The 27,694-nt window shown below is 33.4% G+C and overlaps 1 protein-coding gene across 3 annotated transcripts; it reads right to left on the reverse strand.

The window, feature by feature from the left end:
* Positions 1-1,584: 1,584 nt before the first annotated feature.
* Positions 1,585-27,322, reverse strand: LOC127721971 (uncharacterized). 3 transcript variants are annotated; one of them, XM_052228817.1, is made up of 3 exons: positions 27,218-27,322; positions 6,985-7,323; positions 1,585-2,601 (listed from the first exon to the last, which is right to left on the reverse strand). In XM_052228817.1, exons 2-3 carry the CDS (start codon positions 7,297-7,299, stop codon positions 2,011-2,013), a joined length of 906 nt encoding a protein of 301 aa, XP_052084777.1. In that variant the 5' UTR covers positions 7,300-7,323; positions 27,218-27,322; the 3' UTR covers positions 1,585-2,010. The 3 variants fall into 3 exon arrangements, with proteins under 3 accessions (XP_052084777.1, XP_052084776.1, XP_052084779.1); XM_052228816.1 differs by having other exon boundaries at positions 6,985-7,318; positions 27,218-27,312; XM_052228819.1 differs by lacking the exon at positions 27,218-27,322 and adding an exon at positions 12,373-12,436.
* Positions 27,323-27,694: the final 372 nt, after the last annotated feature.

The following is a 27,694-nucleotide window of genomic DNA, read 5'->3' on the forward strand; positions in this document are numbered from 1 at the left end:
TAGAAAAAAAATTGAATCGTAATTTCCTGTCGATATGCACATCTACGTAGTATGTCCTTATTATCTAAAAAGGTTTCGTGAAATTCTGTTGTGTGGTTTGAGAGGAATTGCGATGACAAGAAACAGGACTGACGGACTGACGGACAGACAAACAGACGGACAGACGGACGGACGGGTCAAAAACATTATACCTTCCGCAACTCGTTGCGTGGGGTATACATACTCAACCAAGAGCAATGATAAACTTTTAAGATTGTAGTTTTGAAACATTTTTAAGCATGTTTTATAAATTAGTTTTTCATCAGTTTTTAAATGGTGATACAGATTAAATGACTGTTTGAAAATAGCTCTAGTATATAAAAACATTCCAGAGTGACATTTAGACATCTGTGGTCAATCAAACATTATTACGTATTTTGTGGCTATACATTTCTTATTAGTAAAACGTTGTAACATAATGTCAATTTGTAATTTTCAGACATATATATCTCTGAATGGTTCTCTAACGTGTTGATTCTCATTATTAACTTAAGTGGCCGATAGAATTGATCGTTAGCTTGATTGGTCGCTAACTTGAGTCTGGTTGCTTCATTACATGTTTAAATGCCATTTCCAGAAAAAAAAAGCAAAGCACAGATTATATTGAAATAAAACGAGTACCTTTGAAATGAAAATAGGCCATTGGAGATTACTCAGCGCCAATGAAATATAACTTTGTACTTTAAAAAAGGAATGCAATCGCCATCGAATACTCGTTATGCCATATTACAAAAAGACCCATAACTGTTATTTCAACACATCTGTCAAAATAGATTGACAGACACATCTGTCAAAATAGATTGACAGATTTTTTTCTGTCAGTTTATACTTAAGGTGGCTGGGGCGTCTTAATTAAAATTGACAGAAGTTTTTAATAATTTGTCAAAATGAAGTTTTTATCATGCTTTTTTCAAAAATATAATAAAATGTATGGGTCACCGGACTTTTTTTCTCGCGACAGGTTGTGCAAAATTGTCAGATTTTGTATAGATTATGCATGGAAAATCAAATTTTGTGTGATAAAAAGAAAACTACCTGATAGAATTTTAAGATATAATGTGAGATGATAGCTCTTATAACATGCTTTCAGATAAGAAAAAGAAAAAATGGGGTCACCGAACTTGTTTTCTTGCTACAGATTAAAATAGGTAAATTCACAACACTTTCTATTATAAAAATTACTTTATCTGAGTTATCTCCCCTTATTTGGCAAAGTTGAAAAAAAATTAATCAAACACAAATAAGGTGTTTTTGAGAAATTACAGCCGTAATTATGATAAAACACACATTTTTTTATATTTACATCAAAAGTCTTACACATAAATTATATCTACTCTCAAAATTTGCACATTTCATCAAAGATCTAGACCAACGTTATCTGCTTCTTCAAAATCCAAGATGGAGGAAGACACCCGAGCCACCTTAATACATATGCAATAAGTTCATGTTAATCTATGTACCCCCATAAGGCTAGAAATGTTGTTTCTAATTTCATATAAAATACACATAAGGTTATCTTAAGTTGGTTTAGCAATTAAAGATAGAAACAGAGATATTTGTTTATTTAACTGAAAAGTATAAAGCATTTTTTAAACTATGCTAGCATACATGACATATGAAGATTTTTCATGAGTTCTTGTATTTTATAAACATAAAGTTTTCTTTTAAGATGAGGAAATGTACTGGCTTCTTGCAACAGTTTGGACGACACGTGTCGTCACGGTGATAACTGTGTTTAATAATTACGTCAATAACGTATTCTATGGCTTATTGTTGGCATGGTTCAACCCACATTGTCCTGGAACTGGTTTAACCCACATTGTCCTGGAACTGTCCAGTAGTATTATACTTTCATTGGTAGATTAAAACTTATTGTCTAACAAAGCCTGCAAAGATCGCGGCTTGTCACATATAAGAAGCATATAGGGAAAACTTTAAAAGGTTCAGCAATTGAAAATAGAAATTTTTAAATTATGCTAACATATGCAGATTTTTCATGAGTTCTAGTCGTTTATAAACATAAAGGTTTCTTTTGAGATGAGGAAATGTGCTAGCTTCTTGCAACAGTTTGGACGAAGTGTCATCACGTTGAAAACCGTGTTTATTCATTACTTCAATAACGTATTCTATTGGCTTATTGTTGACATGGTTCAACCCTCCTTGTCCTGGGACTGCCCAGCTTAATATTATGCCTTCATTGGCATGTCTGAATATATTGTCTAAAAATATCTGCTCATATTCCTTTGGTATATGCTCGGCTACTTCAATGGAAACGACCCAATCATAAACAGGTAGTCCAAAATGTGGAATTGTAAGGTCCATATATTTAACATTTCCTTTGCTTTCCTCTTCAGTAAATGGTCCTCCATCGTATGAATCGTACGACTTTATCTTTCCTAATCCCAAAAGTTTTGTTTTATATTCTCCAGTTCCATCACCAAAACTGGCTACACTTTTGCCCTGTAATAAGTCCGACAATGCCGGAAGTAATGTCTTGTCTGCTCCCAGATGTTGACCTCCTCTGCTACAATATCCCCCGGCCGCTGCGGTACCTCTCTTTCTCTACAAAAAAAAAAACAACACAAAGACAATTAGAAACAATATGTTCACATATACGTTCCGCTCAACCTCATGGAAGTAAAAATGGTCACGATAAATAAATGAAAAGAAGTTAACCGGATAAATAAACTACATATCTAATGAGTTTGTATCACTTATCGTGTATACACGAACTATTGTCAGCAATGGCCGCTCTCCAAATCCGAGCCTATATCGACCGCGTTAATCTTTTTATTTTAAGTTTTCCCTTTTTAATTTTAGGAAACTTTTTGTAATTTTCAAAAGAATTTGTTTCCATGTAAAATTTGAAACTCGACCAATCAGAATCATCATTTCTCTTTGTGGCAAAGATTTTTGTCTAAGAAAAGAAAAGAAGCGAAATTTTTGAAAAAAACTTTACATATGAGCTGCGTCGGATAGAAATCGACCTTATGCAAATGAATATCAATACATCTGTTGTACCTTCTTTCAAGTAGTAATAAAAAACTCCGCTTGGGCGCAGCTTGATACGACCGCAGAGGTCGAACCCTGAACAGTTGGGGCAAGTATGGACACAACATTCAAGCTTGATACAGCACTCAATTTGGATTGTAATTAAATATTTGACACAGCATAGGTTTCTGACACAGAATGAATGTGGTCTAAGAACTTAAAAAATTTTAATTTACCTTTTCAAACCATATCATTATTATTTGCTTTTATATATAAATCAGAAATAACCAATTTAAAATGGAAAATTTTAAAGAAAAAAAAGGAAAAAAAATCCCCCCCCAAATTTTTGGAACCCCCTTATGATTCATCACCCCCAAACTCAATCCCAGCCTTCCCTTTGTGGTATGGTACCTTGCAGTACAATTTCAGAGAGATCCATACACTTGAACACAAGTTATTGTCTGGAAACTAGAAAAATGCTTGTTTTTTGGCCCCTTTTTGGCCCCAAATCCCTACACGTTTAGGGCAATTACCCCCAAACTCAAACCAGCTTTCCCTTTGTGATATGGAACCTTGTAGTACAATTTCATAAAGATCCATACACTTACACACAAGTTATTGTCCTGAAACTAGAAAAATGCTTGTTTTTTTGCCCCTTTATGGCCCCTAATTCCTAAAATTTTGAGGCAATTACCACCAAAATCAATCCCAGCCTTCCTTTTGTGGTATGGTACCTTGCAGTACAATTTCAGAGATATCAATACACTTGAACACGTTATTGTCTGGAAACTAGAAAAATGCTTATTTTTGGCCCCTTATTCCTAAACGCTTTGGGCAATTACCCCCACCTCAATTCCAGCTTTCCCTTTGTGATATGGAACCTTGTAGTACAATTTCATAAAGATCCATGCACTTACTCACAAGTTATTGTCATGAAACTAGAAAAATTTGTAAGGGTTCCGCGGAACCCAGTGTCTCGCCTACTTTTGCTGTTAATCGCAGGCTCAACAAAAATGAGAAAAAAAATTAATAAAAATATTCCTCTCTATACAATCATTTGAATGTAAGTAGCTTCTGTCCAAGTTTGGTAAAAATCCAGGATAATTTATGAATCTAATAAATGTTTTAAAACCTTAAACTGAAGACTGTATGTAATGTTGACTGGAAGAAAAACTAAGTCCATTTATAAGTAAAATACGGAAAAAATGGAACAAAATTTTATCAAAATTTACTTCTAGATACTAGCTCTTGATCATAAGCAAGCTTCTGTCAAAGTGTGGTACAAATCCAGGATAGTTTAAGAAAGTTGTTAAAATTTGAAAAACTTTAACCACAGAGTGAATGTAATGTTAACTGGCAGAAAAACTAAGTCCATTTAAAAGTAAAATACGGAAAAAATGGAATATTTTTTTTACAAAATTTACTTCTGGATACTATCTTATGATCATAAACAAGCTTCTTTCCTAGTTTGGTAGAAATCCAGGATAATTTAAGAAAGTTATTAAAATTTGAAAAACTTTAACCACAGAGTGAATGTAATGTTTCCTGGCAGAAAAACTAAGTCCATTTATAAGTAAAATACGGAAAAAATGGAATTTTTTTTTTTTTAAATTTACTTTTGAATATAATCTTATGATCATAAACAAGCTTCTGTCCAAGTTTGGTAGCAATTCAGGATAGTTTAAGAAAGTTATTAAAAATTTGAAAAACTTTAACCACAGAGTGAATATTTGTGGACGCCGCCGACGACAACGACGACGACGACGACGACGACGCCGACGGAATGTAGGATCGCTATGTCTCGCTTTTTCGACAAAAGTCGAAGGCTCGACAAAAATGCTTGTTTTTGGCCCCTTTTTGGCCCCTTATTCATAAACGCTTTGGGCAATTACCCCCAAACTCAATTCCAGCTTTTCCTTTGTGATATGGAACCTTGTAGTACAATTTCATAAAGATCCATGCAATTACTCACAAGTTATTGTCATGAAACTAGAAAAATGCTTGTTTTTTGCCCCTTTTTTGCCCCTAATTGCTAAAATTTGGAGGCAATTACCCCAAAATCAATCCCAGCATTCCCTTTGTGATATGGAACCTTGTGGTACAATGTCAGAGAGATCCATACACTTAAACACAAAGTTATTGTCATGAAACTAGAAAAATGCTTCTTTTTGGCCCCTAATTCCTAACACACAAGTTAAGTCTGGAAGTTACAAAAATGCTTATTTGTGGCCCCTTTTTGGCCCCTAATTCCTTAACTGTTGGTACCATAACCCCCAAAATCAATCCCCACCTTCCTTTTGTGGTATTGAACCTTATGGTAAAATTTCATAGAGATCCATTCACTTAAACTAAAGTTAGAGTGCAAAAACCAATGTGTCTTCGGACGACGACGACGACGAAGCCAAAGTCATACCAATATACGACCACAAATTTGTTTTGCGGTCGTATAAAAATCACTCTATATGCAAAGTGTGTAACTGTTTGAAAATTGATATAACAACCCTACAAATCAGACCAAAATTTGTCTTTTAATCTGTATTGCAATGTTCCAAAATCCATCAAAGTCTTATACATGTACATGTATACGTGCACTTGCATAAGGTCGATTTCTATTCGACGCAGCTCATATAATGATTTTACTATTTTTTGGTTCGATTTGGCGTCATAAAAAAGAAGAAACACATATGGGTATATCAGATATCATATATATAATATATATTTACATGTTATGGCAGGTGTTGGACATCAATATATCAAATATTGTTATTAAATCGATATTATATTTTTTTCTTCTTCATCAGCCAAAGCAATATCAGTAAAATAAAAGTAAATACTTATCAATTATGGACTTTTGATGAGGTCATTATAGGATTAAACACATTTTTTCTAGAGGTTATTGATGTGTAAACTGGGGCGATTTACTCACAAACTTTCGGACTTTTATGTTAAGTTTGTGAGTCAGCGACCCAGTTTACACACCAATAACCTCTAGAAAAAATGTGTTTACTCCTTATAATTCTTAACCCAAACATTTGCAATTTTTAATTCACAATTTTTAATACATTGGCTACTATTTACCATCAAATGCACAAATGACATTTCGTAACTAAGGAGTGAGCCGCCATTTTGACTTTCTGAAATCCGTTAACATATTAATGTTCGATTAATGCAATAGAATCTAAAACGACTAACAATGCCTCCAAAACTTCATTTTAAATGAGATATTATTTAAATTTGTAACGTACAAGAAACAGAATAATCTTCCTCTTGAGAGTTTTCATTCGTATGACGTCAAGTTTTCCCATGACGTTAATGCACCAAGCTCATTCACGAATTTCGCGGAATTTTACTTTATTGTAAATTTATACAGTTTCCAAGCTTAATGCATTATTTGTTTTTATTATTCATCGGAATATAAATAACAGTTATGAATTTGTTTTTTCAATCTCAATTTGCTTGACTGACCCCTTGATCCCATGCAACTGCATCGCGCATGAATAGATCACAATGAAGGTTACGAAAATAGTTTCGGCAATATGATCTATCGAAGTATAAACCAAGGGAAAAATGCTAACAGACCAATCCAATTCAATTATTTATAGATATGCAAATCATATAAGAATTATTACGTTATATATGGACCTGTCCAGATCATATTGACCGAGGACGCCTTAGATCCTCGAGGGTATGGATGGGGTTACAGAATAGAGAATAATTGGCCAAAAATAAATAGAGAACAATATAGGCCATAAATATAAAGAAAGAGAATAATGGGGTAATAAAATATAAAGAATTGAGAAAAATTGTGAAAAATATAGAGAAAAAGAGAAAATTGAGAAAAAATAGAAATAACGGACCTCGTCCATCCCCCCCCCCCCCCCCTCTTCATGCAGACCTTATTAGTTTTTAATATAAAAACATTTTAAATGTGACATATTTTTCATATTTATTTACCTCACACTGAAGTATCCCAATCCTTTTACTCAATTTATTTAGCATTGCCGATACTGCATTTCTCTGTTGTCTAATAACATCTGTGATATTAGAATTGCTTTGCACTGATCCGATAACTGGTAACACATTTAAGGCACTATCCTGCTCGAATCTTTTGACGTTCACGTTCGTGTCACCTTGACTAACTACTTGTTCGTTGTTGTCACTTTGAACAGCTGTGTCCTTGCCTCTTCCGACCACCAGGTAGAATACATTAAACCCGACGAATACACACGCTGCCAGTATGAGTACTTCTCGTACGTTTAGTTTCGGCATGTTGTTCCACGTTGAGTCTCTGATCTGAAATAAGAAAGAAATAGACAAATGATATATATACAGCTATGTATGTATGAATAAAAGAGTTGCCGTGTTTATGTATATGAGACAGTCACCCAACAACACAAATAACAAATAGACATGCAGCCGTCAACATTGCACGTGTTCACAATACATTATATGAACATATACAACATAGAACATACAAACATGTATAGTCGACCTGAACTTAACAGAAACTTGGTTTGTCACCAAACAGTCATATTCATCTGTTAGAGGATATAGAACAGAAACTTGGTTTGTCACTAAACAGTCATATTCATTTGTTATATGATATAGAACAGAAACTTGGTTTGTCACTAAACAGTCATATTCATCTGTTATAGGATATAGAACAGAAACTTGGTTTGTCACCAAACAGTCATATTCATCTGTTATATGATATAGAACAGAAACTTGGTTTGTCACTAAACAGTCATATTCATCTGTTATAGGATATAGAACAGAAACTTGGTTTGTCACCAAACAGTCATATTCATCTGTTATAGGATATAGAACAGAAACTTGGTTTGTCACTAAACAGTCATATTCATCTGTTATAGGATATAGAACAGAAACTTGGTTTGTCACCAAACAGTCACATTCATCTGTTATAGGATATAGAACAGAAACTTGGTTTGTCACTAAACAGTCATATTCATCTGTTATAGGATATAGAACAGAAACTTGGTTTGTCACTAAACAGTCATATTCATCTGTTATAGGATATAGAACAGAAACTTGGTTTGTCACTAAACAGTCATATTCATCTGTTATAGGATATAGAACAGAAACTTGGTTTGTCACCAAACAGTAATATTCATCTGTTATAGGATATAGAACAGAAACTGGGTTTGTCACCAAACAGTCATATTCATCTGTTATAGGATATAGACAATGTTTTTTTTTATATTGTAGATTTCTCTAATACGATGCGTTCCATTACAGTAAGTTTTTTTTTCATTTTTTCACTCTCTCTTTTCCTTAATTCTTACTCCTAATCAATCTTCTTAATCCTTATTAGTAAAAAATACAGCGTAAAAAGTATTTCCGAAGCAAAGCACACAGGCACTTTTGTCTCTGTATTTTTTTTGTACATATATACCTTAATTTCATTTTAAGGTATATATGATAATTTTCAGAGACAAGTGCCTGTGGCTAAGCAGTCAATATTAAAGACATTGTTTGTATCTATAAGATTGTATGTCCTTTAATAATTGCATTTGTACCAGTAGTGTCAACGATATCTGCATTAGTATGGAAAGCCAACGGGGTCAAAATTCTGAATTCGTAAATTACAAAAGTTACAAAACATCAATATACGAATTTCAGCGTGTCTGTGGCAAATATTTAAGTGACGTGGTTATAAATGAAGAATGGAAAAATAAGAAATAGTATACGAATGTTAGATTTAATGAATTACAAAGTAGCAAATAAAGAATCTCAATGTTCCAAATGTTGAATTTCAAGTTGCAAATTGACAATTTACGAATTAGGTATTTTGAAATTACATAGTTACAAGTGGCAAATTGACAATTTACGAATTAAGAATTTTAAAATTACACAGTTACAAGTTAAAAATTGACAATATACGAATTAACAATTTCGAAATTACAGTTACAAGTTACAAATTGACAATTTACAAATTATAAATTTTGACCCCGTTGGCTTTCCATACATTTGCAATATGTTAAACTTTTCTAAACGTTTTGTATAAACTCTTATTCTCGCATGTTTTATAAAATTATTAGTGAAGTTTATGTATCTTGTCTCAAATTTACGTGTCTTAACACATCACTAGTGGATCATAAGCTGGCAATTATTGCTCATAAAAAATTTCCAACAATGGATTATAAATTTCATTAATAATTCAAAACATGCAAATAGTGGTAACATTTCTCTGAATTCAGTTAATCCGACACCCAATCAAACCCTTAGGATATACATGTGCAGTGGCGGATCCAGAGGGGGCGTAAAGGGCGTACGCCCCCCTCCCCCTTTGGCTTGAACTTTTTTTTTTGTAAAATAACTAATCAGACTAGACTTCGCGATCTTTGCCATTTCCCGTGTATTTAATTTTTATGCGACATTTCTTTACGTATGAAGATATTTTTCGCTCGTATTTACTGTAATATATTATTGATTATGTCAAAGTCATGTGATTCGCTACAGTGGAGTTGACCAGTACGTCGAAAAAAAAAACGTCACTCAGTCATTTTGAAATTCAAATTACAGTAACACATTGCTTAGGCTGAGGATGACAAGCATGACGCCTTCAAAGCGACAAAGTATTGAGCAAGAACGTATTGATTTCTATTTCACAATTCCACCCAACAGAAAGTAATACTCTTAGACTATTACACTCTCATGAAAAAAAAAGTTCGAAAGCAATATTATTTACCTACGAAAACATGTTTAACCCCACACGCCCCAGCCCATTAATAACATTGCTGAATAGTGATCCCCAGTCAGTGAGCTCTAGATATAGATTTAAAGTCTAAGGTACGGACCATTTGATTTGAGGGGGCAGTCTGAGATATTTTAGAGAAAATATTCTGACCCTGATTTTTGCCTTAAACAAAAATGCTGGCCGTATATGGATTGAAAACAATAATCTTGTCCACTTTTTTGCTATTAGAAAAAAATATTTTCAACAAAATTGTTTAGCATTAAATGAACATGATGAATAAATAAACTGTTAACACAGAGATATGTCTTGCCTGTTTGTTATTTTGATAATGCAAATGTTGAAATTAAAATAGCAATACTTTAACATGCAATGTATGCAAATATTCAAAGTCAATGTACCATGACTGAAGGTACAAGGCTAAACAATCTCCATGGAAATGAGATGTGCCAATGCTAATACAACTGCATACCAAATACCATAGACTTATCATGAGTCTTTCCCTTTCAACAAACCTAAACACAAACATTGACTTGTAAACTATGTAAAAGTTTTAAAGTCAATGAACCATGATGAGGGGGTGGGGCTATATAATCCATGGAAACGAGACTTGCAAATGCCAAGACATTTGCATACCAAATATCATTGACTTAACAATAGCGGTTCATCTTAACTGACTGATCTAATCACAAACTAAAACATGTAAACTAAGCAAAAGTTTCAAAGTCAACAGACCATGACTGAGGGGGCGGGACCAAATACCCGGTAATTTCCATGGAAATGAGATGTGCTAAAGCTTATACAACTGCATACCAACTATCATTGACCTACCACTAACGGTTCCCCTTGAACTGACCTAATCACAAACTAATACATGAAAACGAAGCAAAAGTTTGAAAGTCAATAGACCATGAATAAGGGGGCTTGTTCAAATAATCTTCATGGAAATGAGATGTGCCAATGCTTATACAACTGCATACCAAATATCATTGACCTACCACTAGTGGTTCCCCATAAACTGACCTAACCACAAACTAATACATGTAAACGAAGCAAAGTTTCAAAGTTAATAGACCTTGACTGAGGGGGCGGGGCCAAATAATCTCCATGGTAATGAGACGTACCAATGCTAATACAACGGCATACCAAATATCATTGACCTACCACTAGTGGTTCACCATGAACTAGACCTAATCACAAACTAATACATTGTTGACGCCGCCGCCGCCGCCGACGCCGGAAACAGCATACCTATGTCTCGCTTTTTTACTCCGTCAAGGCGAGACAAAAACGGGCGTAATTTTTTTTTGGGGGGGTTGCATGTGAATCCCATATCTGACCGGAATGTCTGTTTCGCCTAACTGATGTACTGAATACTTTTTCAAGGCCCGACTGCAACCTGTTTGCTGGGTGTGGCCTATATGTCTCCATGTGTCGACCGTCATTCACAACTTCATTGTCATTTCCGACTCATTCGTAGCCTTTGGTTGATTTGTAACCCTGCACTTCCCTTGTTGGTTGAAACATTTCATCCAAACATTTGGATAAAAATTGCTTGTTTGTCTTTCTTCGTGTCGGTCGTATTGTAAATTTCATTGAATAGCCGTATATCTTGTTTACAACAAGAAATCTGTGAGATTATGCTAACTAACCATACAACAAACGAGAATTTTCCATGTCCATTTTTTACTGACAAATCCCACATCAAGTATATTAATTAGTACATAGCTTTGGATCCATCCAATCATTTTATAATAGACAATTAATGGAGAAAATACGGCACCAAAAATGTCCAACCCCTACGCTTTAACTATAAAATGCATTTTACACTTATTTTATGTTTTTTAGCTAAAAAAAGGTCCAAAGATTTTTCGCCTCGCTCAGCTCGGCGAACTTTAATACTACGCCCCCTTTCCAAAATCCTGGATCCGCCCCGGCATGTGTGTTAAGTAAAATAAGGCCAAAGTAACGTAATAATAAGCATGTCAACACATATTTTATTCTGCCAATATAACGAAATAAGAGAACTGCTATATTATAGACCACGATACATGATGGGAAATTGGTACGTAAAACAATATTCTTTTTATTATTAATTCTGTCAATTTTAAAGAAACGGCATTACTGGTTTGAAAAAGATTCAAAATAAAGACATCGGGATATTGAATCCAAACTACATAATATTATATAAATAAACTTGATATTTATTCCTGTGGGGACCTTGTAAACAAAATCACTAAATATCCAAGGCGACTCAGGGTATCGATCTGTAAAGTACAAACTATGGTACATACAAATGCTTTTTGTTATTGTCTTATTAATGTCTTATATTGTATTATGCTCCTTGTGAGCACATTTAATGGAAATAAAACATCTTCTTCTTCTGTAGATTAACGAGAAATAAGGTAATGCAGTCTTATAGTTACGGATGGCCGATTTAAAATAAATAAATAAATAAAATAAATAATTTAAAGCTGATATTAATCAGAATTTAAAGCTGATATTGACCGATATATTATAACTTGAATAAAATAAAAAGATCCACATGAGAACTGAACATTTGTGTCAAATAGTATCTTAAATAGATTTCAATACAATTTTCGCGTTGAGTTACTCGTTCAACTTACAATTTTGGAATGCTCATAATTTTTTCTAACATTTTCCTTCCCTCTTCAAAATGATGTAATAATTTATGATAGTTTACAACAAAACATGGTTTTACCTGGATAAGTGTGGATCGATATTAAATGGAACAAAATTTAATTTTATAATGTCAATAGTTTGTTATAACAACACTCAGAACGCACATATTGCTAGAATTAGACCAAAGTTGTTTTCCACGTGTTTAACGTACGATCGCTAGGGTCGCTAGTAATTTTTGATATTATCAGTATGAGGTAAAACAAAATACCAATCAAAGCGCTGTAAGCGCTGTAGGCAGTTAACCAAAAACCAAGGTAAAACGTAATTATGAAAACTAAGGCAGTGTTGCTTCAATTTTTTTAAGATTTGAAAGAACAAACTTTAACATTCGTATACTAGTATTGTACATTTATGTTCATTAAATGAACTGATTATTAAGGCAAATTAATTAATATTTCATCAAGGTTTTCAAAAGCAACTCATATATCAATGTAAATGACCCCCATCTTCACCCCCAAGTGCATGATGTTACTCCATACCAATTTTGGAATAAAATGACAGGTGATTATAAAACAGTTGGTCAAACATTCTCGGGCTTTACACTGATTGAAAGATTTATATGTTTTCTTTAAAATGGGCCATAAATGAAAATTATTATAGGCCCAGAAATAATTTAATAAAAAATTAAAGTAAATTCAATTAACCTAGACTCATTTTTGCATCAATAAAATTTTATAATAAACAAGAAATAATTGTAACAGGATGCCGTTACGAAGTCTCCCAATCAAAGCCCCCATAATTCGTCATTCCCATGGTCTCCTAACATTGGGCAAAGTCCAGTTCATTTTGGTTTGGTCTAGTAAAGTGATATGCATATGTGACACCTAGGAGATTGACCCTGTATGTCATTCAAATCTTTTTGAAATGATGAACAGGAATAAATATGGTTTAGGTGTGGGTATCTCGACCGTTTACAAGTTCTCAAACAGGAGGGGATTGGGTGTCCCCATGGACTCCCCCTATATTTCATATGATTTGTTTTATTGTCCCATACTTGAATATATATGGTTTAGGGGTGGGGATCTCGACCATTTCCAAGTTTTCAAACAGGAGGGGGTGGGATGACCCGAGGAACTCCCCATATATTTCATTTGATTTGTTATATTGTCCCATACATGAATATATATGGTTTAGGGTGGGGATCTTGGCTGTGTACAAGTTCTCAAACAGGAGGGGGTGGGTGTCCCCATGGAGAGACAGAACGAACATCACTCAGATGGAACAGCTGGGTTACAGCAACAACAGCAGCTAAAGACCGTGTAAAATGGAAAAAAAAATGTATCAGGGCCTTAAATACCGACCGGCATGAAGAGGATAGGTGAGGTGAGGTGACACTAATACGGTCAACTAAAAGGGTTTAGCCTTCCTTTGTTGGTTGTTTGTAGCTCGTTATACGGCTTTGGGAAGGCTTAAAGGTGGAGAAAACTGATCGGATACATACTAGTATATACATGCAATGTATAGTTTACTGTTAAACATGTAGTTGTACTATACTGTCTATTGCTACTAAGAGTTCATGCTAATGGCAAAAACACATTACATTGTCATTTTTTTTATCAAGAGCAAGTTAACGTGTCATGAGGTTAACATGAGGTTTAATACAGTATACCTTAATTATAAGAATTGGCTGCACGACTCCTTCCGCAAAAACCATTCCCGTAATATGACTTTTGACAAAACAAAATTGTAGTAAGAATGCAGCGACTCATTTCACAAAAAACTTACGAGAAAAAATACTCGTGCAAGTCATGAACATTTCAGTATAACTTACGATCAATTTTTGCTGTAAGATTTTTTGTGAAAAGAGCCCCTGGAAGAAATCTCCATTTTTATATTTTTCGATTAAAAAAATATTTAAAATTTCGAGTTATGTAGTTTGAGAAGTTGTATTGTACAGTTATAGTTGTAATATCTTATTGACGAATATTATATTACATTTAGCATGTCTTGTGTGCCCAACTTCCACGGAGAACAATCACTTTATGGGATATCAACATTCAAATAAGGAAAATAATTCGAAATATTAAAGAATATTCAAAACAAATCTTGAACATTAACAAAATAAAAAAAGGGGTTTGGGGGGGGGGGGGGGGGGATTCGCAAAACCCCTGTGCAGCATGTGCATAAAAAATCTTCATGTTACATTTCGCCAGGTCCTAAATTTTCACAGCATGCAGTGTTTTCATTAGGGATGTAAATGTTTGAACCGGTTTGAATATGCCATGTTTCCGGTTGAGATTACACAGTTGTACCCTACCCTTACAGTTAAGTCTATAGAACCCTCATCCCTTCTACAACACCACTTGGTTATAAATTTCAATATTCCATACACAAGGACAATATTCCGTACACAAGGCCAATATCCCATACACAAGGACAACATTCCATACACAAGGACAATATTCCATACACAAGGACAACATTCCATAAACGACAATATTCTGTACACAAGGCCAATATTCCATACACAAGGACAATATTCCGTACACAAGGCCAATATTCCATACACAATACAACGAAATAAGAAAACTGCTATATTATAGATCACGATACATGAGGGGAAATTTGTAGGTACACCAATAATTTTCATTAATTCTGTCAAATTTTAAGAAATGGCATTACTGATTTGAAAAAAAGATTCAAAATAAAGACATCGGGATATTGAATTCAAACTACATATTTTATAAATAAACTTGATATTTATTCCTGTGGACTTTGACCATGTAAGCTAAAACACTAAATATCCAAGGCGACTCAGGGTGTCTGTAAAGTACAAACTATGGTACGTACAAATGCTATTGTATTGCGTAAGCATGCAAATGTTCCTAATGGGCGTTAACAGTCAAATACACTTGATCACGATGGTGGTTTTTGTTTAACTTCCAGTGGCAAATATTAATAAAATTGAGAATGGAAATGGGGAATGTGTCAAAGAGACAACAACCCGACCATAGAACAGACAACAGCAGAAGGTCACCAACAGGTCTTCAATGCAGCGAGAAATTCCCGCACCCGGAGTCGTCCTTCAGCTGGCCCCTAAACAAATATATATACTAGTTCAGTGATAATGAACCCATATCAGGACGAGAACATGTAAATGTGATAAGGTCTCATTGTAACATGGCTATTAAATATTGTAATATTGTAAATCTATCACTTATGTTGTGTTTTTTTTATATTCTGTTTTGTTTTTATTTTGTTGTTTATTGTTTGTTTAAATTTGTATTGCCAGAAACATACTGTTAATGTTTAATGACAATAAAATTGATTTGATCTGATAAGAATACGAATCCTGCTTTGTACTAGACCGACACGTTGAGCCAGAATTTTAACGTGCTTGTTCATAATGTATACGTCCACAGGAAGACGTCATTGTACCCAGACACATTATTCTAACTCTGAATCGACCTGTATTTGCTCGTACTCCAACAAGCTGCGTTCTTAGTGGAGAAACAGCAAATACCAGTTTTGTATTTTTTGGTTTTACCCAATATATCTTGCACTCGCCACGAGAATACAACGAGAGCGGCAGTATACGCTGACGTCTTGTCCATGTATGTATATTTGTATGAAATAACAACCTGGCCACCGTTTCACAAAGCCTTCTTAACTTACGACCACCGTATCATTTTACGATCCGTTTACGTGTGGTTCTACGTTCCCGTTACGTGTGTTTCACAAAGGCATCGTAAAGGACTACTAAGTTGATCGCAAGTTACGCACTGTGTATCATCGTAAGTGTATCGTAAAACGGAACTCTAGCTGTAAACAGGAGGTGTGAATCGTAGTTTATTTACATCGGAATATGGTACACTCTTCTTTCACAGATCGATGAGTCGAGCATGCCGATGAGAGCGGACGTGAAAATGTTTGCAGAGAGAATCCTTCAACATCATTGAAATTGTTTTGCCAAATTGGTTTCATGGATAAATATTGTTATCCTTACATCTTATATTTTATGTTTTGGATTATATTTTTTTGTTGAGGAAAGTTTCTGCAGATATTTTCAGGTTTGTTTGAGACATGTGGTCAGATGGAATCCATTAGTAGTTTCCAAGTGGGAAACTATCAGACCAATCTATTTGATGTCTGAGGGTTTTAGCTGTTGTTCCCCTAATGGATCGGTAGTTTCTTTCCGAGATGCTTTATTGTAGGATTTTCGGCTTTCCTCTACCAGGAATACAACTGGGCATTTAGCGGTATCGGTTTGGAATCCAAGTATGTCCTTTCCGGTTTCTCGTTCGTTGCCTTGGCATTTGTGCGACATCCGGGGTGACCTTATCCTTTATTTTGTATATAATTGTTTTTATATTTTGAATTTTTATATTTGTGAGGACGAGCGAATCAGGTGAGTGGGTGTGTTCGTATATTTTTCATTTGTAGACGAAACACAAGCCTTATATCTTTGATGGGTTACTTCCTTTGAAATTCAATAATACTTTTTTTCTTTGTATCGGAAATTTGAAATAATAGAGTGACGAGACGTGTTTATATCTGATCAACGGATTAAACGAATTTTTTAACAATTATTTGATAATGTCTAAAGTTATTATAGTACTGCAATTTTAGAGGAGATATGATTGATTGATTGTTGTTTTCTGAACGTACAGTGGCAAATATTTCATGCAGATTTATGACCAAGTCTGAAGAGAAGAATTTTCAAACAAGAAATAAGAAGTTGCATGCGTTGTCGTTGAAAAAGAATTAGAAAGTCCAATAAAAATAAACAAAACCAGTGTATATAATGTGTGAATCCTGAAATACCATTTTCACTGTATCCGTTATGAATTTCTAATGTAGAATTATAAATAAACAGAAGACAAATTCATGATTTTTTAATAGAATAAGAAATAAATGTGTACTGTTTTTATAAATTCATGATTTAGGTATGAGATGCGGACGGGTTTTCATTAAATTCCACTATGCTGTTTTCGTTATGCGATTCATGTTTACTGTCGAATAATGATACTAGACTTTCATTTTCACTGTAGGGGCGATTCATTTCTATTGTACATGCGACGCATTTTCACGGAAGGAAACTAATTGATTTTCATCATATAACGTCTTAATTCAGCCGACTCTCTAACAAAATTTATGAAGTCAGAAGGATTGATTATATGTGACCCGCCACGACATTTCCAGGCTTATGGAGGTAGAACATCATTGTGAGAAAAACGCCGTTAACGATATGTGACTAGCCACTTCCAGGCTTATGAGGGTACATTGTCTAAAATTTGCTTTTTGTATATTTATCTAGAACATTCTGAAGCAAAAAAACTCTGTCATGTTATTATGACCTATTTTTTGTAATAACAATGAAACGAGTCATTTCGAATACCGACACGATAATGAGACTGTTCGATGACGATTTTTTCATTATCGAAGACACTAATTTATAAAATACAAAATTATTGTATTTTATTGGCGCTTAGTTATCTTCAACAGCGTATTTGAATAAAAATTTCAAACGAATTAAATTTACAACATTACAAACAGTTCTTAGCTCTATTTTAGAAAATGTAATTTAAACTTGTTAAAATGAAGTTAGTATAAAATTTGTCAAACAAAGCTTTTAGAATTCCTTTTTTTTAAATTTGTCTTTTAACTTAGATTTATGATGCATGTCTCTATACATAGTATGCGACGCGTAGCAGTTTATAAGTAGTTGTTCTCATATATGCATTTGATACGGTTCATTTATGATGCATGTTTCTATACATAGTATGCGACGCGTCGCAGTTTTTAAGTAGTTGTTCTCATATATGCATTTGATACGGTGCATTTATTATGGATATATTTTAATGAAAGAAAGTATTTTTAAAAAAGCTTCTCTCCCTGTGCAATATGACTTATTAAACTCATTAGACAGAGCAATTTTTATGACTACTTGCATAATTGTTTAATCGTATTAAATTCTGTATCAAATTTATATTAATAATAAAAGTTTCAAGATCTTTAATAGTGAAAACGGGTTAAAATTATTTACTTGCATTAATATTGATATAAAAACATCCAGTTCGTTTTTTTGTGTTTTTTTTGTAGATCTAAGAAAAAAAGCAACTCTGTTACACTAAAACAATTGACTAATTAAAATTGTCACATGGTGTCTTCTTATGTCGTCTGAATTACAATGTAAGTTATTGATCTGTAATTATGATTCATTTTTTTGTGACATATCCAACTATCGCGGTCATCACGTGACTTTTACAATTCAGTTGTATATCATTAATGGCCGATTGATTATCAATGAAAATGAACGGGCTACATAGATTAAACAATCATACCTTTTTTGTTACATTGTGTATTTTACCTTCCAACCCCGCGTTTTATGGTATTTTCATTTTTAAAATTAAAAATATTTTAAGTTTCAGTTCAGAAATATGATTTCTTGCTTCAAATTAAGTTTGAAAATGGAGGTGACATAACCACACAGCCTCCGTTGACTTCTTCGTTAAAACTCAATAAAATTGCAATGGGACCTTCTTATATGATCAATTTTCTCAACTTATTATTTGTTAATAATATCCTTCCAACCCCTAAAAAGATCGACAACACATTCATTTAAATGAAATCGAAACCCAAATCAGTTTAGGTAACAAACTTTTTGCTTCAAAATTTGATTGAAAAGTTTACATTTTGGCATTCGTTAACAATATTTTGAAAATGGCGGCCGATGTCGGAAGTGAACAAAGACACGACATGTATTTATTTAGCAATTAATTAAAAAGTAATTTGTGAAATATTTATTAAAGTATGTCTTATTGTTTTAAGAAGTTTCTTATTTCACCTTTAATTTAATATATGTATTAGAAATAGTCTCTCGCACTCAAAACAAAGATTTATATGCATCAACCATGCATTGTTTACATTGACCATGTTGACAGCGTAGGTCGATTTGTTAAAATATATATTGTTATATTTTTACGATGAAAATCAAAAAACTGTTGGATGCATGCGTTTTCAGTTTTTGTCTTACCTCAAAGCAGCATAGAATCAAATATTTTGTCTTTTTGATAAAGTGGATACATGCTTTTTGTTTTGATAAAACTTCGAAGTTACGAAAAAAAATGGCGACCAAACAATTTTCAAACGTAGACGATGTTCGACACTAATTTTTCCCATGCAAATAACACAATTTAATTTCACTGTTTATATTGCAATTAAATATGACACTTTATTGTCACTCTAATAATACCCAAGGACATAGCTTGATTAAGGAGATATTAAGTCATCAACGTGATCAAAGAAAACAAACACGGCACCTAATCACGATGTAAGATCATGTAAGTTTTGACAAGACTTATGTAGATTAGTATGGTCCGATTCTTATAGAAATTATTTTATGGTATTATTTTATATTAATAAAAAAAAACCTCGAAACCCCGAGGTGAAATGTCTATATTTTTCAATTTTCTAAATCATTCATCAAACGGGTTACCAGTAAATTTTTCATAATCCTAATTAAACCAGTAACATGCAGAGTTATCGAACGTAATTATGACTGATATAGTTGCATATGAAAGAGAAAAAAAAAGTTAATATAAATCATCATGAAAATGTGAATATATAAATGGGATTTAATGTTATCATGGGGAATTATTTATCAAATTTAAAGAATAAAGATACATACATTTAATATATAATTAAAGAACCTTAGTGAGCGCACTCACATACCCCACGTCCCCACATTGTCACTGGAGAAATAAAATAACTGTAAGAAAAGAAAATTGTATAAGAAAAAAAAATTGAATCATAATTTCCTGTCGATATGCACATCTACATAGTATGTCCTTATTATCTACAAAGTTTCATGAAATTCTGTTGTGTGGTTTCAGAGGAGTTGCGATGACAAACTGTTGCAGAGGTATATTGGGCAAATAAGTTCAAAGGAGCGTAACTCCTGGAAAAAAAATTGAACCGTTATTTCCTGTCGATATGCACATCTACGTAGTATGTCCTTATTATCTACAAAGTGTCATGAAATTTTGTTATGTGGTTTCAGAGGATTTAAGATGACAAACTGTTGCAGTAGTACATTAAAGTAAATAAGTTCAAAGGGGCGTAACTCCTAGAAAAAAAATTGAATCGTAATTTCCTGTCGATATGCACATCTACATAGTATGTCCTTATTATCTGAAAAGGTTTCATGAAATTCTGTTGTGTGGTTTGAGAGGAGTTGCGATGACAAAAGGTTGCAGTAGTATATTGGGCAAATAAGTTCAAAGGGGCGTAACTCCTGGAAAAAAAATTGAATTGTAATTTCCTGTCGATATGCACATCTACGTAGTATGTCCTTATTATCTACAAAGTTTCATGGAATTTTGTTGTGTGGTTTCAGAGGAGTTGAGATGACAAACTGTTGCAGTAGTACATTAAAGTAAATAAGTTCAAAGGGGCGTAACTCCTAGAAAAAAAATTGAATCGTAATTTTCTGTCGATATGCACAACTACATAGTATGTCCTTATTATCTAAAAAAGTTTCGTGAAATTCTGTTGTGTGGTTTGAAAGGAGTTGCGATGACAAGAAACAGGACTGACGGACTGACGGACGGACGGACAGACGGACGTACGGGTCAAAAACATTATACCCCCACAACTCGTTGCGTGGGGTATAATAAGTGACGTCCTCGCTAGTAAGTTTTTTTTATAGTAACAGTATGAGGAAATAAAAAAATACCAAAAATAACATATTTCAATATTTAAGATACTATTATGTATTAGTTTGTATTTGTGTTAATAAGAATACTTATGATGGGCTTTGCTCATTGTTGAAGACCGTACGGTGACCTATAGTTGTTAATTTCTGTGTCATTTGGTCTATTGTATTGACTATTTTATCTTGTACGTTTAGAAAGCCAAATGAACAATTTGAGCATCGAAACTGAATTAATGCATATAAACAGGACAGTCATATCCCCGCACCGACAACTTAATTTGACAGTAACACTCAATGTGGTTCTATATTTTGTTCATTAAAATGTACGTATTGAGTTACTAATTTAACTTACAACATAATGTTTCAACATTAAACATCCCTTACATTTTATAAGGGATTATGGGAATGTGGTAGGATTGCAAATGAGACAACTATTAATAAAGACCAAAATGATTAATATTTGTATTAAAAAGAAATATTCATTGGTGCTATTTAATTCAGACCTTGGTGCTAGGGGATTCAGATTCAAACAGATAAAGTTTTACTTTTATTTTCTATTCATCAAAATATTTCCTATAGTTGTGCTATGGAGCATACATATATACCTTATTTCAAATGGCACAATTTCCATGATTGCTTACTTTTGTATCATAATTTCTGTGTCATTTGGTCTCTTGTGGAGAGTTGTCTCATTGGCAATCATACCACATCTTCTCTTTATATATATGTGCTAGGCCATCAATTGATTTTACCTTTTAAAATAGCATACACTAATACATTTTTTCAAAAAGAACGTTGGACGTCCCAAAACCACCTGGAGACGGACTGTAGAGACAGAACGAACATCACTCGGATGGAACAGCTGGGCTACAGCAAAAACAGCAGCTAGAGACCGTGTAAAATGGAAAGAAAAATGTATCAGGGCCTTAAATACCGACCGGCATGAAGAGGATAGGTGAGGTGAGGTGATACTAATACATTAAACTAAAAGGGTTTAGCCTTCCTTTGTTGGTTGTTTGTAGCTCGTTATACGGCTTTGGGAAGGCTTAAAGGTGGAGAAAACTGATCGGATACATACTAGTATATACATGCAATGTATAGTTTACTGTTAAACATGTAGTTGTACTATACTGGCTATTGCTACTAAGAGTTCATGCTAATGGCAAAAACACATTATATTGTCAATTTTTTTATCAAGAGCAAGTTAACGTGTCATGAGGTTAACATGAGGTTTAATACAGTATACCTTAATTTTAAGAATTGGCTGCACGACTCTTTCCGCAAGAACCATTCCCGTAAAATGACTTTTGACAAAACAAAATTGTAGTAAGAATGCAGCGACTCATTTCACAAAAAACTTACGAGAAAAAATACTCGTGCAAGTCATGAACATTTCAGCATAACTTACGATCAATTTTTGCTGTAAGATTTTTTTGTGAAAAGAGCCCCTGGAAAAAAACTCCATTTATATATTTTTCGATTAAAAAAATATTTAAAATTTCGAGTTGTGTAGTTTGAGAAGTTGTATTGTACAGTTATAGTTGTAATATCTTATTGACGAATATTATATTACATTTAGCATGTCTTGTGTGCCGAACTTCCAAAACGCAAAACCCCTGTGCTGCATGTGCATAAAAATCTTCATGTTACATTTCGCCAGGTCCTAAATTTTCACAGCATTGCAGTGTTTTCATTAGGGATCACTGTGTATCATCGCCACCGGAAATTGGGTACTAACGAAGCGGAGAGAAATGGAAAAAAAAGTAAACAAGGTAAGAATTAATTCAATTTAAAGCATTTCTACTGATTTGACGAGGGTACCGCTTAAGAAATGATTTTCTGATATATAATTCTTTAAATTATTAGTCCGATAAGTATAAAATTAAGACAAGATTTTGTGTTATACTCAAGAACTTGCCACTTAGTACCTGAAAATTTCGAGGTCGATCGTCCTCTGTCGCCCCATTGGCAAGATATTCAACTGTTTTTCATTATTTTTCCAGACACTTTTTTTAGATTGTTATAGTGTGGCATCATATTTACTGAAATTTGTTGTCAAAATGAACGTTTTTAAAGAATATAGACCATAAAAAATAAAGTCTAGGGTACGGCAACTTGCTCATGTTGACAAATTTACTGTATGGCAACTTGTTTTCAACTGAATGGCAACTTGCTAATTTCAAAATATTTATTTGCCGTCTTTTTAAAGAAAATAAAGTATTAGGTTCAAATATCTAATTATGCATTTGATAAAAATACAATTCGCTTGACACCATTTAAGATGTATACATAATATAAGGCTTGAACACAGTCCTATTACATCTTAAACATACCTGATGTATACAATATGAATACGGCATATACAAAAGCTGGCAAATGTTGTAACTTTCGGAAAGGCATGTCACTGTTTTACTGACCCGTTGTTCTGCCCTGACGTAGCGTTAAATGTTACCCATGTCCGTCCGACCCGTCTCTCCCGTCCGTTCAGAAAGTCCCAATAATTGGTTTCCGTTCTCTAACTTTAGTATGCCTTAACCAAATGTTTTAAAACTTACACGAAATGCTTATCACCACAAAACACAGACCAAGTTATAAATTGGGTAGCGTCACTGTTACCGTTCTTGAGTTATGCCCTTTTATAAATGAAAAAAAGGTAAAGCTGTCGCTTCTGTTCTCAAACTTTAGATTGCCTCAACCAAATGTTTTAACCATACAACATTAGTCAGCATTTGCATATAAGTGATGAACATTTCGGGGATGGGTTGTGGGTGGAGGGAAGGAAGGAGGTAATGGCAGGAAAAATTTTCCGCATTGAATATTTAGAACCATTAAGTGAATGAATTCTCTTTCAACTTTCAGATAAAATGAAATATAAATGAATTATCATTCTCTGCAAAAAAAAATGTTGTATTACTACACCACGGCACCATCTTAAGGGAGGTTTGAGTGCTCACAAACATGTTTAAGCCCGCCTCAATATATATGTGTCTGTCCCTAATCAGTAACATGTAATATAGCGGCTGTCGTAAGTTGCTGCCTGACATATTTGTTTATGATTTTGTCATAAATCAGGCAATTTTGATACGGTATGGGTTTTGTTCATTGTGAAGTGTATAGTAACCAATAGTTGGTCAAATCTATTTCATTTGGACTTTGTTTGAAAGTCCTCTCAGTGAAAACCATTCCACGTCTCCTTTTTCAATTAATGTTATTGTCTTATTTGTAAAAGGCAGATACAGCCAATATATTAGAATAAAGAACATTTATTTTCTAAAAATAACTTCATCTCTATATAGTAAGAAATGAACAAGCTCGGTGGCTAACACTGTTTAAATTAAAAAAAATATATTAACCTTAGATTAATCATTTTTGGAAAGAATGAAAGAAGAATCCGATACAAGGGATACAAATCCGGCTGTGGCTACGGCATAAACTATTTATATAAACTTTCTACTTGAGAATAAAGATGACCTTGTATGAAGTTTTTTTTGGTTGTCATCTTAATATTATATACTTATTAATACAATTCACAAAAGCTAGCATCTTCGACTTGTAAGTTTAAAGAATTATAATGAAATAACATCTAATAAGGACAGGTTGAAATATTTTTGAATCCTGATGGTGCATACTCATAAATTCTTTTGGAAAAATCCACGTAAATTTAAATGTTGATTTGATAGCGTTCATTTATTTATTTGCCCTCGTAAACAGTTTTGTTAAAATACCGAAAATCGTGAACGAATAAGTCGGGTACACCTTTTTACATTCAGGCGTGCTTAAGTTGCTCTTTTTTCTTCTTATTAAGAAAAATGATTTTAATTTTAGCATCTATCTGAAGATTAGATTATTTACACACACACAAAAATATGGGTTACTGTTGATTTTGAAACTCTATGAATTCACATTTATATTCAACCAAACAGATAGGCCGAGATCCATACTTTAATAAGTTTCAAAACAGAGAAGGTGTGTTTGAAAATAACTAATCACGTACTGCTATATCTTTTAAGGCAAATGCAAGTCTTACATGTATTAATTATATAATTTTAATTGGCACAATATCACATTAAAATTTACTGAGAAATATTATACATAGTAATCATGAAAATGTACTACTGTAACAATGAAAATTCGGATGAATACACTCCTTTTCACTACCCCTCCATCTACTCATTTAAGTTTAGGCCAAACAGTCTTAGCAACAGTCTTTTATTATTTTTTCAATAAGAAACAAGGAAATTAATTCGAAACACAATTCATGATTTATTTCTCCTAATTTTCAATGAAAACAAAGTATTTTCTTCACTTTTCTATTAACAAATTATTCATTTCAGAAATTTAAAAAATAAACAATAAACAATGTTGAAGACTGTACCTTGACCTATAATGGTTTACTTTTACTGTATAAATTGTGACTTGGATGGAGAGTTGTCTCATTGGCACGCATACCACATCTTCCTATGTCTATTTAACCCAGCACATTCTTTATGTGTCTGTCCGAAGCCACGAGCCTGTAGTTTGGTGCTTGTCGTTGGTTCATCTCTATCATATTTGTTATTTTTCGTAAATTGTTTTGTTATGAGTTAGGCCGTTAGTTTTCTTGTTGAATCCTTCCACAATTTTCATGTCGAGGCTTTTTCTAGCCGACTGTAAGGTACGATTTTTCGTTGTTGAAGGCCAACCGATAGCATATAATTGCTTACATACACTTTATTTGACCCTGGTGGATAGTTATCTTATTTGCAATCATACAACATCTCCACTGTTTATATTTAAAAAAAAAACAGCACCAACAAAAGATGAATGGTCGTTTTTTTTTTATTGAACTTACAAAATTTCACCCTGACAACAAATAAGACAACAGTCGTTAGAATTATAACGATATATGAATGTATTTAGGATAATATGGTTGAAAAAAACCTTTTTGTCTTTAAAAACACAAAGTCAAATAGAGGTATACGCAACGACGACTTCTGAACGAAATTAACGGCATATATTTTATAATATTTGATAAGTAGTTTATTTTGTATATTTGTAAGCCGGTAAAGCTTTGATACAGCCAACATTTCGTCACTTGATATTATTTAAACAGTGATTAATTTCATCTTTAAATTACAATATATTGCAAGACGCCGTACAGACAAAAGTTGTTATTTTGCAATTCGCCGTACAACGTCCTGCAATTCGCCGTACAATAAACAAACAATGTTTTGGTCCATATTCTTTAAAAACATCTTTATGACAACAGATTTCAGTCAATATGATGTCACACTATCATAATCTAAAAACGTGTCTGGAAAAATAATGAAAAACAGTTGAATATCTTGCCAATGGGGCGACAGAGGACAATCGACCTCGAAATTTTCAGGTTCTAAATGGCAAGCTTTGGAGTATAACACAAAATATTGTCTTAATTTTGTACTTATCGGCCTAATAATTTAAAGAATTATATATCAGAAAATCATTTCTTAAGCGGTACCCTCGTCAAATCAGTAGAAATGCTTTAAATTGAATGAATTCTTACCTTGTTTACTTTTTTTTCCATTTCTCTCCGCTTCGTTAGTACCCAATTTCCGGTGGCGATGATACACAGTGGGGATGTAAATGTTTGAACCGGTTTGAATATGCCATGTTTCCGGTTGAGATTACACAGTTGTACCCTATCCTTACAGTTAAGTCTATAGAACTCTCATCCCTTCCACAACACCACTTAGTTATAAATTTCAATATTCCATACACAAGGACAATATTCCGTACACAAGGCCAATATTTAATACACAAGGACAACATTCCATACACAAGGACAATATTCCATACACAAGGACAACATTCCATACACAAGGACAATATTCCGTACACAAGGCCAATATTCCATACACAAGGACAATATTCCGTACACAAGGCCAATATTTCATACACAAGGGCAATATTCCGTAATACAAGGACGAAAGATAAACATTCTGCAGAAAGAAGAGAAATAATAGAGAGATAAATTTAGTTGATATACACAACTAAATACATATATTTTCTTATCGTTCCGCTAGAATAGAATACACGGAATACCATAGCATATATAATACCAGTTTCTTACTATAAAAAGTCTCATTACTTACGTTTTTCAACTTTCATGGAATGTACTATCGACCGCGTCCGCCATCTTTTTGAACGCCTATAGTTGATCTGTTGTTCAGAATACGGGTAGCGACATGGTTTTATGGGTGAATAGGTTTTCATAATAGCGATCAAAAATAGTTGTAAAATATTTAAATGGAAAGGTATAAATAGGATAAAGGTAGTTGATTGAATGTTTTATGAAACAATAGATGAAGTAAATATTTAGACATTTTAGACAATTTGTTTCATGATTTTTTTATTTATTTTCTTGGCATATTTATTCTCATTGTTAAGTTCGAAACCGAGGTTATATATATTTTATTTTGTGTGGCTGCTTCTATCATCTATGAAGTGTATCTCTTTGTGCATACTATATCGATTTGATTTGATTTTGATTTTTGGTGTTTTAACTTCTTTTTTAAGCACCGCTTTTGGGCTATTTCGTGGCGGCCAGTTTTTATTGGTGGAGGAAGCCG

The sequence above is a fragment of the Mytilus californianus genome, unplaced genomic scaffold (genome assembly GCF_021869535.1).
Source record: "Mytilus californianus isolate M0D057914Y unplaced genomic scaffold, xbMytCali1.0.p SCAF_12, whole genome shotgun sequence".
Taxonomy (NCBI): domain Eukaryota; kingdom Metazoa; phylum Mollusca; class Bivalvia; order Mytilida; family Mytilidae; genus Mytilus; species Mytilus californianus.

Excerpts from the sequence above, each read along its gene's own strand:
- LOC127721971 (XM_052228817.1), bottom strand. The coding sequence starts at position 7,299 with ATGCCGAAACTAAACGTACGAGAAGTACTCATACTGGCAGCGTGTGTA. Across the intron at positions 2,602-6,984 it reads TTGGGATACTTCAGTGTGAG|AGAAAGAGAGGTACCGCAGC; the intron begins GTAAATAAATAT and ends TTTTTTTTGTAG.